The sequence below is a fragment of the Nerophis ophidion genome, linkage group LG19, assembly GCF_033978795.1.
Source record: "Nerophis ophidion isolate RoL-2023_Sa linkage group LG19, RoL_Noph_v1.0, whole genome shotgun sequence".
Taxonomy (NCBI): Eukaryota; Metazoa; Chordata; class Actinopteri; order Syngnathiformes; family Syngnathidae; genus Nerophis; species Nerophis ophidion.
In genome coordinates, this window is record NC_084629.1 from 40,147,919 (window position 1) to 40,162,089 (window position 14,171).

The 14,171-nt window shown below is 31.4% G+C and overlaps 1 protein-coding gene across 2 annotated transcripts in view; it reads left to right on the forward strand.

Annotated features, from left to right (window-relative positions):
• Positions 1–10,041: 10,041 nt before the first annotated feature.
• The window catches only part of ptprna (protein tyrosine phosphatase receptor type Na), an 86,736-nt gene continuing 82,606 nt past the window's right edge, over positions 10,042–14,171 (forward strand). The window contains exon 1 of one of the 2 annotated variants that reach the window (XM_061879984.1): positions 10,042–10,243. In XM_061879984.1, the coding sequence (XP_061735968.1) occupies positions 10,171–10,243 (73 nt within the window). In that variant the 5' untranslated portion in view covers positions 10,042–10,170. The remainder of the gene's footprint in view (positions 10,244–14,171) is intronic. The other variant, XM_061879983.1, reaches the window with a different exon arrangement.

A 14,171-nucleotide genomic window follows, 5' to 3' on the forward strand; every position in this document is an offset into this window, starting at 1 on the left:
AGGATTGAATAAGCTTTGCTTCTTCCTACTCCTTTTCGGACATGATGTAATGTGAAATGATATGAAATTGTCCGATGTATTATGTTGTAAGTGTGTTCATGTTCGAAAACAAACTAAGAAAAGAAAAAAAAAAGAAAGAAAGAAAGTAGTGAAAAAGAAAGGTAAAACAAAAGTAGTGAAAAGAGAGGTAAAACAAAAGTAGTGGAAAAGAGAGGTAAAACAAAAGTAGTGGAAAAGAGAAGTAAAACAAAAGTAGTGACCAGAAATTTAAGATAAATAAATAAATAAAATAAAATGTTGGATAAATACCATGACGAGCAGAAGTGCACAAAGCCATGTTTGTTTGCGGCGGATGTCTGCTGCTTAATCAGCACCTGCAGCGCGGAACTGGTCCAAAAGTTGGCACCATAGCACAAACAATAACACACCTTTCCTACTACGGTATATGGTGTGGTTTTAAGGTGTGTTGCATGAAAATTCATCATTTTTTCCCCAGGCTCCATGTACTGAGGAACATGGTGATGCCAGGAAGTGCACTTTGCCCACAGCATTACAATTAAAGTTGACAAAAAGTTGTTTTTTACACGTTTCAGCCCCCCCGATGACTTTTTGGTTTTGTAGCCACTCTGACCATGAAATGAAACACTACCCAGAAGATGAAATGTGTGTTTGCGATACATGTGTTGCTTTTTCTGCTCAATCTAAGTCAGCAAAAAACCTTTGGCACAGATTCTTCTTCTGTTGTGTTATTTTTGTGTTGGTGACTTTCCAGCAGCTATATTTACTGTTTGTCCGCCTCACACAGGCAGCCGTGACTTTGCATGATCCTCACAAACCAGCTCCGGTACAGATCGGGACCCCTGGTCTTGTGAGCCAGGGAACAGAACTTAAATTAGCTCATAGATCCTTTCCTGGCTGGGGGGGGAGGGGGGCACATGCCCTTCTGAGAATATCACCCCTTCTTAGCTAGCGCTCCAATATAATATAATATAATACGGCATAAAAACAGGATATGGGGTACAAAATAAAGATGGTGACCTTTCACAGTGTAACAAACTTACGTCAAACTTGTTTTTCCCTCATTTAAATTCAAGGTAACATTTATAGTAACATGCAATATATACATGATGTAAGTATATATGTAGTATCTAGTAACATTCATAATAACATGTAATATATACATGATGTAAGTATATATGTAGTATCTAGTAACATTCATAATAACATGTAATATATACATGATGTAAGTATATATGTCATGTAGTAACATTCATAATAACATGTAATATATACATGATGTAAGTATATATGTAGTATCTAGTAACATTCATAATAACATGTAATATATACATGATATAAGTATATATGTCATGTAGTAACATTCATAATATGTAATATATACATGATGTAAGTATATATGTAGTATCTAGTAACATTCATAATAACATGTAATATATACATGATGTAAGTATATATGTAGTATCTAGTAACATTCATAATAACATGTAATATATACATGATGTAAGTATATATGTAGTATCTAGTAACATTCATAATAACATGTAATATATACATGATGTAAGTATATATGTAGTATCTAGTAACATTCATAATAACATGTAATATATACATGATGTAAGTATATATGTAGTATCTAGTAACATTCATAATAACATGTAATATATACATGATGTAAGTATATATGTCATGTAGTAACATTCATAATAACATGTAATATATACATGATGTAAGTATATATGTCATGTAGTAACATTCATAATAACATGTAATATATACATGATGTAAGTATATATGTAGTATCTAGTAACATTCATAATAACATGTAATATATACATGATATAAGTATATATGTCATGTAGTAACATTCATAATATGTAATATATACATGATGTAAGTATATATGTAGTATCTAGTAACATTCATAATAACATGTAATATATACATGATGTAAGTATATATGTAGTATCTAGTAACATTCATAATAACATGTAATATATACATGATGTAAGTATATATGTAGTATCTAGTAACATTCATAATAACATGTAATATATACATGATGTAAGTATATATGTAGTATCTAGTAACATTCATAATAACATGTAATATATACATGATGTAAGTATATATGTAGTATCTAGTAACATTCATAATAACATGTAATATATACATGATGTAAGTATATATGTCATGTAGTAACATTCATAATAACATGTGATGTATACATGATGTAAGTATATATGCAGTATCTAGTAACATTCATAATAACATGTAATATATACATGATGTAAGTATATATGTAGTATCTAGTAACATTCATAATAACATGTAATGTATACATGATGTAAGTATATATGTCATGTAGTAACATTCATAATAACATGTAATATATACATGATGTAAGTATATATGTAGTATCTAGTAACATTCATAATAACATGTAATATATACATGATGTAAGTATATATGTCATGTAGTAACATTCATAATAACATGTAGTATATACATGATGTAAGTATATATGTCATGTAGTAACATTCATAATATGTAATATATACATGATGTAAGTATATATGTAGTATCTAGTAACATTCATAATAACATGTAATATATACATGATGTAAGTATATATGTAGTATCTAGTAACATTCATAATAACATGTAATATATACATGATGTAAGTATATATGTAGTATCTAGTAACATTCATAATAACATGTAATATATACATGATGTAAGTATATATGTAGTATCTAGTAACATTCATAATAACATGTAATATATACATGATGTAAGTATATATGTCATGTAGTAACATTCATAATAACATGTAATATATACATGATATAAGTATATATGTAGTATCTAGTAACATTCATAATAACATGTAATATATACATGATGTAAGTATATATGTCATGTAGTAACATTCATAATAACATGTAATATATACATGATGTAAGTATATATGTAGTATCTAGTAACATTCATAATAACATGTAATATATACATGATGTAAGTATATATGTCATGTAGTAACATTCATAACATGTAATATATACATGATGTAAGTATATATGTAGTATCTAGTAACATTCATAATAACATGTAATATATACATGATGTAAGTATATATGTAGTATCTAGTAACATTCATAATAACATGTAATATATACATGATGTAAGTATATATGTAGTATCTAGTAACATTCATAATAACATGTAATATATACATGATGTAAGTATATATGTAGTACCTAGTAACATTCATAATAACATGTAATATATACATGATGTAAGTATATATGTAGTATCTAGTAACATTCATAATAACATGTAATATATACATGATCTAAAATTTACATACAGTATTGTGATCATTTTAAGCGTATGTCAGAGTCTTAATTTCACTTTCCCTTCAACAAGAACAAGAAGAAGATTACTAATCATTGAAGGCTTGATGAGAGACAACAAAGACTATTTAAGATCTCCGAGTGCTGATCTACTTTAATAAGAACTGTATCGCAGAGTGTGATATAATTTACCTGTCTGATACTGATAGGCTTCCCTCACTCCCCTGGAGGTGGGATAGTAAATGCTGCTGCCAGTCACAGCAGGGGGCGTGGGTTCGATTGTTTATATTTACATCTAACACCATTTCCCAACTCATATGGAAACGGGTTTGTATAAAGTTGTGAGTACGATGCCATGTGGAAGTGTTGAATAAGAGAACAAGCGTGAGAAAATACAAGTTGTTATACAAAGTGTTCATTACCAGGACATCAGTTCAAACAAATAGTGAGTTGTGTCTCTGTGATGGCGACTATCAGGTTGTGTCTCTGTGATGGCGACTATCAGGTTGTGTCTCTGTGATGGTGACTATCAGGTTGTGTCTCTGTGATGGCGACTATCAGGTTGTGTCTCTGTGATGGTGACTATCAGGTTGTGTCTCTGTGATGGCGACTATCAGGTTGTGTCTCTGTGATGGTGACTATCAGGTTGTGTCTCTGTGATGGCGACTATCAGGTTGTGTCTCTGTGATGGCGACTATCAGGTTGTGTCTCTGTGATGGTGACTATCAGGTTGTGTCTCTGTGATGGCGACTATCAGGAGTTGTACTAGCACAGCTGGCCTGATCCTTCTTCAATGCTGTTGCCTAGCAACCAAGCAAACACACATGCACGCATGCCAACATGCTGACAGACTCTCTCTGTGTGTGTGTGTGTGTGTGTGTGTGTGTGTGTGTGTGTGTGTGTGTGTGTGTGTGTGTGTGTGTGTGTGTGTGTGTGTGTGTGTGTGTGTGTGTGTGTGTGTGTGTGTGTGTCGGTGATTGCACATGTATGTGTAAGGTGTCTATTTGCAGTCTGTCGGGAAAGCAACGAGTGGACTTCAAATAGAAGCTTGTGATTGACGAGTCAGCCCAGCTTGACAAGTCTGTCAGGACTATCACCACATTTCAAAACAACTATCACAATATTTCAATACAACTATCACAACATTTTAATACAACTCTCACAACATTTCAATACAACTATCACAACACTTCAATACAACTCTCACAACATTTCAATACAACTATCACAACACTTCAATACAACTCTCACCACATTTCAATACAACTATCACCACATTTCAATACAACAATCACAACATTTCAATACAACTATCACAACTTTTCAATACAACTATCACCACATTTCAATACAACTATCACAACATTTCAATACAACTATCACCACATTTTAATACAACTATCACCACATTTTAATACAACTATCACCACATTTCAATACAACTATCACCACATTTCAATACAACTATCACAACATTTCAATACATCTATCACAACTTTTCAATACAACTATCACAACATTTCAATACAACTATCACCACATTTTAATACAACTATCACAACATTTCAATACAACCATCACAACATTTTAATACAACTATCACAGCATTTCAATACAACTATCACAACATTTCAATACAACTATCACAACATTTCAATACAACTATCACAACATTTCAATACAACTATCACAACATTTTAATACAACTATCACAACATTTCAATACAACTATCACAACATTTCAATAAAACTATCACAACATTTCAATACAACTATCACAACATTTTAATACAACTATCACCACATTTTAATAAAACTATCACAATATTTCAATACAACTATCACAACATTTTAATACAACTATCACCACATTTTAATAAAACTATCACAACATTTCAATACAACTATCACAACACTTCAATACAACTCTCACAACATTTCAATACAACTATCACAACACTTCAATACAACTCTCACCACATTTCAATACAACTATCACCACATTTCAATACAACAATCACAACATTTCAATACAACTATCACAACTTTTCAATACAACTATCACCACATTTCAATACAACTATCACAACATTTCAATACAACTATCACCACATTTTAATACAACTATCACCACATTTTAATACAACTATCACCACATTTCAATACAACTATCACCACATTTCAATACAACTATCACAACATTTCAATACATCTATCACAACTTTTCAATACAACTATCACAACATTTCAATACAACTATCACCACATTTTAATACAACTATCACAACATTTCAATACAACTATCACAACATTTTAATACAACTATCACCGCATTTCAATACAACTATCACAACATTTCAATACAACTATCACAACATTTCAATACAACTATCACAATATTTCAATACAACTATCACAACATTTTAATACAACTATCACAACATTTCAATACAACTATCACAACATTTCAATAAAACTATCACAACATTTCAATACAACTATCACAACATTTTAATACAACTATCACCACATTTTAATAAAACTATCACAATATTTCAATACAACTATCACAACATTTTAATACAACTATCACCACATTTTAATAAAACTATCACAACATTTCAATACAACTATCACAACATTTTAATACAACTATCACAACATTTTAATACAACTATCCCCACATTTTAATAAAATTATCACAACATTTCAATACAACTATCACAACATTTTAATACAATTATCACCACATTTTAATAAAACTATCACAATATTTCAATACAACTATCACAACATTTTAATACAACTATCACCACATTTTAATAAAACTATCACAACAGTTCAATACAACTATCACAACATTTTAATACAACTATCACCACATTTTAATACAACTATCACAACATTTCAATACAACTATCACAACATTTCAATAAAACAAGTTGTCCTGAATATGCAACAGTGAGCCAGATGGCATTCTAGGACATTGACTGCATTGTTCCCATGGCAGCAGCCCAGAAATAGGATGAATGTGTGAATAGTAGTAGGATGAATGTGTGAGTAGAAGCAGGATGAATGTGTGACTACATAATAAAATGAATATGTGACTTGCATTAGGATGAATGTGTGACTACAAATAGAATGAATGTGTGACTAGCAATAGGACGAATGTGTGACTAGAAATAGGATCGATTGTTGACTAGAAATAGGATGAATATGTGACTAGCAATAGGATGAATGTGTGACTAGAAATAAGATGAATTTGTGACTAGAAGGATGAATGTGTGACTAGCAATAGGATGAATGTGTGACTAGAAATAGAATGAATGTGTGACTAGCAATAGGATGAATGTGTGACTAGCAATAGGATGAATGTGTGACTAAAAATAGGATGGATTGTTGACTAGAAATAGGATGAATATGTGACTAGCAATAGGATGAATGTGTGACTAGAAATAAGATGAATTTGTGACTAGAAGGATGAATGTGTGACTAGCAATAGGACGAATGTGTGACTACAAAATAGAAGCAGAATGAATGTGTTAATAGAAGCAGGATGACTGTGTGAATATAAGCAGGATGAATGTGTGAGTAGAAGCAGGATGAATGTGTGACTACATAATATAATGAATATGTGACTTGCATTAGGATGAATGTGTGACTAGAAATAGAATGAATGTGTGACTAGCAATAGGATGAATGTGTGACTAGAAATAGGATGGATTGTTGACTAGAAATAGGATGAATGTGTGACTAGAAATAGAATGAATGTGTGACTAGCAATAGGATGAATGTGTGACTAGAAATAGGATGGATTGTTGACTAGAAATAGGATGAATATGTGACTAGCAATAGGATGAATGTGTGACTAGAAATAAGATGAATTTGTGACAAGAAATAGGATGAATTTGTGACTAGAAGGATGAATGTGTGACTACAAAATAGAAGCAGGATGAATGTGTTAATAGAAGGAGGATGAATGTGTGAATAGAAGCAGGATGAATGTGTGACTACATAATAGAATGAATATGTGACTTGCATTAGGATGAATGTGTGACTAGAAATAGAATGAAGGTGTGACTAGCAATAGGATGAATGTGTGACTAGAAATAGGATGGATTGTTGACTAGAAATAGGATGAATGTGTGACTAGCAATAGGATGAATGTGTGACTAGATATAGGATGGATTGTTGACTAGAAATAGGATGAATATGTGACTAGCAATAGGATGAATGTGTGACTAGAAATAGGATGGATTGTTGACTAGAAATAGGATGAATGTGTGACTAGCAATAGGATGAATGTGTGACTAGAAATAGGATGGATTGTTGACTAGAAATAGGATGAATGTGTGACTAGAAATAGGATGGATTGTTGACTAGAAATAGGATGAATGTGTGACTAGCAATAGGATGAATGTGTGACTAGAAATAAAATGAATTTGTGACTAGAAATAGGATGAATGTGTGACTAGCAATAGGACGAATGTGTGACTACAAAATAGAAGCAGGATGAATGTGTGAATAGAAGCAGGATGAATGTGTGAGTAGAAGCAGGATGAATGAGTGAATAGAAGCAGGATGAATGTGTGAATAGAAGCAGGATGAATGTGTGAGTAGAAGCAGGATGAATGTGTGAATAGAAGCAGGATGAATGTGTGAGTGTGCTGTTTAAAATGTCAGACCTTTGTTTGCATGACATCTGCTCCATTTAAATTTTGTGATCACTAATCTCTCTTCTAAAGTCTTCTTCTTATTATTAGTATGTGTTTATATAGTTAGTCTCTTATTATTATTATTATTATTATTATTATTATTATTATTATCATTATTATTATTATTGTCATTATCATTATTCTGATTATTATTAGTAGTAATACCATTATTGTTATTATCATATGTGTAAATTCACACATATACTATTCTACATCCAAAAATCATCTATTTATTATCAGTATTGTTATTATTATTATTATTATTGTTTATATTATTATTATTTTTATTATTTTTATTATTATTATTATTATCATTATTGTTATTATTAGTATTTGTTTATCTAGCTAGCCCCTGGATATCTTATAACCACTTATTATTACCTGTCTTATGCTTATTGTATCTGTCAACACTTTGACTCACTATAGCACCACACTCAATATATACTATGTATATATATATATATATATATATATATATAGTAATCAACTAACCACACCGGACTATTAGCCACAGATATATATGTTGTGAAAGTGATGTTTATTTACATACTTTCATTGTTTACAACTATAGACTGGACTCTCACTATTATGTTAGATCCACTATGGACTGGACTCTCACTATTATGTTAGATCCACTATGGACTGGACTCTCACACTATTATGTTAGATCCACTATGGACTGGACTCTCACACTATTATGTTAGATCCACTATGGACTGGACTCTCACTATTATGTTAGATCCACTATGGACTGGACTCTCACTATTATGTTGGATCCACTATGGACTGGACTCTCACTATTATGTTAGATCCACTATGGACTGGACTCTCACACTATTATGTTAGATCCACTATGGACTGGACTCTCACTATTATGTTAGATCCACTATGGACTGGACTTTCACTATTATGTTAGATCCACTATGGACTGGACTCTCACACTATTATGTTAGATCTACTATGGACTGGACTCTAACTATTATGTTAGATCCACTATGGACTGGACTCTCACTATTATGTTGGATCCACTATGGACTGGACTCTCACTATTATGTTAGATCCACTATGGACTGGACTCTCACACTATTATGTTAGATCCACTATGGACTGGACTCTCACTATTATGTTAGATCCACTATGGACTGGACTTTCACTATTATGTTAGATCCACTATGGACTGGACTCTCACACTATTATGTTAGATCTACTATGGACTGGACTCTAACTATTATGTTAGATCCACTATGGACTGGACTCTCACACTATTATGTTAGATCTACTATGGACTGGACTCTAACTATTATGTTAGATCCACTATGGACTGGACTTTCACTATTATGTTAGATCCACTATGGACTGGACTCTCACACTATTATGTTAGATCTACTATGGACTGGACTCTAACTATTATGTTAGATCCACTATGGACTAGACTCTCACACTATTATGTTAGATTCCACTATGGACTGGACTCTCACTATTATGTTGGATCCACTATGGACAGGACTCCCACACTATTATATTAGATCCACTATGGACTGGACTCTCACACTATTATGTTAGATCCACTATGGACTGGACTTTTAGACTATTATGTTAGATCCACTATGGACTGGACTTTCAGACTATTATGTTAGATCCACTATGGACTGGACTCTCACACTATTATGTTAGATCCACTATGGACTGGACTTTCAGACTATTATGTTAGATCCAGCGGACTCTCTGTCACTATTGTGGCTGGGTTGCAGTGACCAGCAGAGGGCGCCAGAGGACAGGACAAGACAGGCAGGCAGTGAAGAACATTCTATTGTTGTCCTATAAACACAAAGACGGTCAAGAATACAGGTGTATCCTCGCTATGACGCACGTGCAGCCGAATTGGCGCCTCATTTGCTTTGACCTCATTTCCGGCCACGCCTCCTTCCTCCTCCAACCTCCTCCTCCTCAAGCCCCGCCCCGTGAGGAAGGACTTTTTTTGCGTGGAGCCGCCGTCCATCACAGACGTCATCTTCCCACACCCGTGACGCTTCTGTGGACATGATAAGGATTAGCGTTGGCCCGTGACACGTGAACGCACCATGCTGCATTCAGGAGCCTGGAGGCTTGCGCTGCTCAGCCTGCTCCTGCAGCCCGGCCTGGCCGACAGATACGGTAAGACGCATCTTCTCATCAGTGATATCATTTTGATCATGTGATATCATTTTGATATCACATGATCATGTTTTTCTCACTCATCATTCTACAATTATATGTACATTTATGTATGTATGTATGTATATAAACATACATAGTGTAGTACCGCCATACTAATGAATAATATTCGGTACCATACCGCCTCTAATAATCACCGGTCCTCCACCCCCACCTCCCCCACGTCGTCGCAGGGGAGCATGTTCGGCAGCGCACACACACAGAGTACTTACAAGCAGACACAGTGTGTAGACAGAAAAGGGAGAAAGGACGCATTTTGGTGTAAAAAGTCAAGATAAAGGTGAAGTTATAACACTGAAAACACCCTCAGGAAGAGCTGCTTTAACACATGCAGCTAACGTCCATCCGCAGTGTTGTAGCTACTTCTAAATCACTAATCCTGGTCTCCATGGAGACGAATAAAGTAAGTTTACATGTAGCATTATCACTGGAGGAGGAGTATTAGCTAAACATGCTTCACTACACAGCGTAGGAGGTTCCAATAGCGTCACAATGTAAACAATGCCATGGGTGCATCTACACCTGATATCCACTGTAATGATACCAAGTACAGGAGCATATCTGGTCGATACTACTATGATTACATCCATATTTTTTATCGCCAATCTTTCAGTAAATACGTCCCTGGACACATGAGGACTTTGAATAGGACCAATTTTTGATCCTGTGACTACTTGGTATCGGATCCATACCTAAATGTGTGGTATCATCCAAAACTAATGTCAAATATCAAAGAAGAGAAGAATAAGTGATTATTACATTTGAACAGAAGTGTAGATAGAACATGTTCAAACAGAAAATAAGCAGATATTAACAGTAAATGAACACGTACATTAATAATAATAATAACGACTGGATAGTGACAAAGTATAAGATATGAGATATAAGATAGTGACGAAGTATAAGATATAAGTTATGAGATATAAGATAGTGACGAAGTATAAGATATAAGTTATGAGATATAAGATAGTGACGAAGTATAAGATATAAGTTATGAGATATAAGATAGTGACAAAGTAGAAGATATGAGGTATAAGTTATGAGATATAAGATTGTGACAAAGTATAAGATATGAGATATAAGATAGTGACAAAGTATAAGATATAAGTTATGAGATATAAGATAGTGACAAAGTATACGATATAAGTTATGAGATATAAGATAGTGACAAAGTATAAGATATAAGTTATGAGATATAAGATAGTGACAAAGTATACGATATAAGTTATGAGATATAAGATAGTGACAAAGTATAAGATATGAGATATAAGATAGTGACGAAGTATAAGATATAAGTTATGAGATATAAGATAGTGACAAAGTAGAAGATATGAGATATAAGTTATGAGATATAAGATAGTGACAAAGTATAAGATATGAGATATAAGATAGTGACAAAGTAGAAGATATGAGGTATAAGTTATGAGATATAAGATTGTGACAAAGTATAAGATATGAGATATAAGATAGTGACAAAGTAGAAGATATGAGGTATAAGTTATGAGATATAAGATTGTGACAAAGTATAAGATATGAGATATAAGATAGTGACAAAGTATAAGATATAAGTTATGAGATATAAGATAGTGACAAAGTATACGATATAAGTTATGAGATATAAGATAGTGACAAAGTATAAGATATGAGATATAAGATAGTGACGAAGTATAAGATATAAGTTATGAGATATAAGATAGTGACAAAGTAGAAGATATGAGATATAAGTTATGAGATATAAGATAGTGACAAAGTATAAGATATGAGATATAAGATAGTGACGAAGTATAAGATATGAGTTATGAGATATAAGATAGTGACAAAGTAGAAGATATGAGATATAAGTTATGAGATATAAGATAGTGACAAAGTATAAGATATAAGTTATGAGATATAAGATAGTGACAAAGTAGAAGATATGAGATATAAGTTATGAGATATAAGATTACAAAGTATAAGATATAAGTTATGAGATATAAGATAGTGACAAAGTATAAGTTATGAGATATAAGATAGTGACAAAGTATAAGTTATGAGATATAAGATAGTGACAAAGTATAAGATATAAGTTATGAGATATAAGATAGTGACAAAGTAGAAGATATGAGATATAAGATAGTGACAAAGTATAAGATATGAGATATAAGATAGTGACGAAGTATAAGATATGAGTTATGAGATATAAGATAGTGACAAAGTAGAAGATATGAGGTATAAGTTATGAGATATAAGATAGTGACAAAGTATAAGATATGAGATATAAGATAGTGACGAAGTATAAGATATGAGTTATGAGATATAAGATAGTGACAAAGTAGAAGATATGAGATATAAGTTATGAGATATAAGATAGTGACAAAGTATAAGATATAAGTTATGAGATATAAGATAGTGACAAAGTAGAAGATATGAGATATAAGTTATGAGATATAAGATTACAAAGTATAAAATATAAGTTATGAGATATAAGATAGTGACAAAGTATAAGTTATGAGATATAAGATAGTGACAAAGTATAAGATATGAGATATAAGATAGTGACAAAGTATAAGATATAAGTTATAAGATATAAGATAGTGACAAAGTATAAGATATGAGATATAAGATAGTGACAAAGTATAAGATATAAGTTATGAGATATAAGATAGTGACAAAGTATAAGATATGAGATATAAGTTATGAGATATAAGATAGTGACAAAGTGTAAGATATGAGATATAAGATAGTGACAAAGTATAAGATAGTGACAAAGTATAAGATATGAGATATAAGATAGTGACAAAGTATAATATATGAGATATAAGATAGTGACAAAGTATAAGATATAAGATAGTGACAAAGTATAGATAGATTGAAAGTATAAGATATGAGATATAAGATAGTGACAAATAATAAGTTATGAGATATAAGTTATGAGATATAAGACAGTGACAAAGTAGAAGATATGAGATATAAGTTATGAGATATAAGATAGTGACAAAGTATAAGATATAAGTTATGAGATATAAGATATAAGATATATATATACATATATATATATATATATATATATATATATATATATATATATATATATATATATATATATATTTATAAGATATAAGATATAAAATTGTAATTTTCCTGAAGGAACTCTCCTGACGGAATAAATAAAGTACTATCTAATCTAATCTAAAATAAGATAGTGACAAAGTATAAGAAATAAGATATAAGTTATGAGATATGAGATATAAGATAGTGACAAAGTATAAGATATAAGATATAAGATACGAGATATAAAATAGTGACAAAGTATAAGATATAAGTTATGAGATATAAGATAGTGACAAAGTATAAGATATAAGTTATGAGATATAAGATAGTGACAAAGTATAAGATATGAGATATAAGATAGTGACAAAGTATAAGATATAAGTTATGAGATATAAAATAGTGAGAAAGTATAAGATATAAGTAATGAGATATAAGTAATGAGATATAAGATAGTGAGAAAGTATGAGATATAAGTAATGAGATATAAGATAGTGAGAAAGTATGAGATATACGTTATGAGATATAAGATAGTGACAAAGTATAAGATATAAGTAATGAGATATAAAATAGTGAGAAAGTATAAGATATGAGATATAAGATAGTGAGAAAGTATGAGATATAAGTAATGAGGTATAAGATAGTGACAAAGTATGAGATATAAGTAATGAGGTATAAGATAGTGACAAAGTATAAGATATGAGATATAAGATAGTGACAAAGTATAAGATATAAGTAATGAGGTATAAGATAGTGACAAAGTATAAGATATGAGATATAAGATAGTGACAAAGTATAAAATATAAGTAATGAGATACAAGATAGTGAGAACGTATGAGGT